The sequence below is a fragment of the Morone saxatilis genome, unplaced genomic scaffold, assembly GCF_004916995.1.
Source record: "Morone saxatilis isolate NCDOM2014 unplaced genomic scaffold, NCSU_SB_2.0 Contig0, whole genome shotgun sequence".
Taxonomy (NCBI): Eukaryota; Metazoa; Chordata; class Actinopteri; family Moronidae; genus Morone; species Morone saxatilis.
The window spans coordinates 12705080-12705799 of record NW_023339650.1 but is presented as its reverse complement, the minus strand read 5'-3'; the positions used below and the strand labels follow the sequence as shown (position 1 = coordinate 12705799).

General features: G+C 51.1%; 1 protein-coding gene across 1 annotated transcript in view; it reads left to right on the top strand.

Annotated features, from left to right (window-relative positions):
* Positions 1–719, top strand: part of bdh1 (3-hydroxybutyrate dehydrogenase, type 1) — a 3666-nt gene extending 2947 nt beyond the window's left edge. Inside the window, exon 5 of the mRNA XM_035682345.1 lies at positions 204–719. Within this exon, the coding sequence (XP_035538238.1) occupies positions 204–670 (467 nt within the window). The 3' untranslated portion in view covers positions 671–719. The remainder of the gene's footprint in view (positions 1–203) is intronic.
* Position 720: the final 1 nt, after the last annotated feature.

The window sequence follows — 720 nt, the reverse complement described above, 5'->3', positions numbered from 1 at the left end:
TCCTACACACTGGTCCTTTTAAGACAGTCGAACTTTGCACCTGGAGGCTAAACAGGCTTTGAGTCTGAAGCTTTTGCATTATTTTAGTACTGGTGGTGCTGCTTTAAATTGTCATTGGTTTTCAAGAGAAATATCCTCAGATTTTTCTTTTTGCAGGAGAGTATAAAAGCCTGACTACGTTTCTGTTGCCTATATCTCTGTAGGCCGCGTTGTGAACCTGGCCAGCATGTACGGGAGGATGGGAAATGTGTTGCGGTCGCCTTACTGTGTATCAAAATACGGCGTGGAAGCTTTTTCTGATTGCCTTCGCTATGAGATGAAGGCCTGGGGAGTAAAAGTGTCCATAATTGAACCGGGGAACTTCATCGTGGCCACCGGCATTCTGACCCGTGACATTGTGGCCAGCACGGCCAATAAGCTGTGGAACGAGGCACCCTCGCACGTGAAGGAGGATTACGGGAAGGCCCACTTTGAGCAACAAATGGCTCTGATGCGCTCCTATTGCAACAGCGGGCAGAAGGAGGTGGCCCCGGTTCTGGATGACATCACTGACGCCATCATGTCCAAGCGTCCTTACACGCGATACAACCCCATGGAGCCGCACTGGTGGATCAGAGTGCAGCTGATGACCCATCTGCCCGGCGTCATATCCGACTTCCTCTATTTCTAGAAGAGAAGGTGTTCCTGTGCTAGCTCCCTTCGTTTCACCCCCCCCCCCCC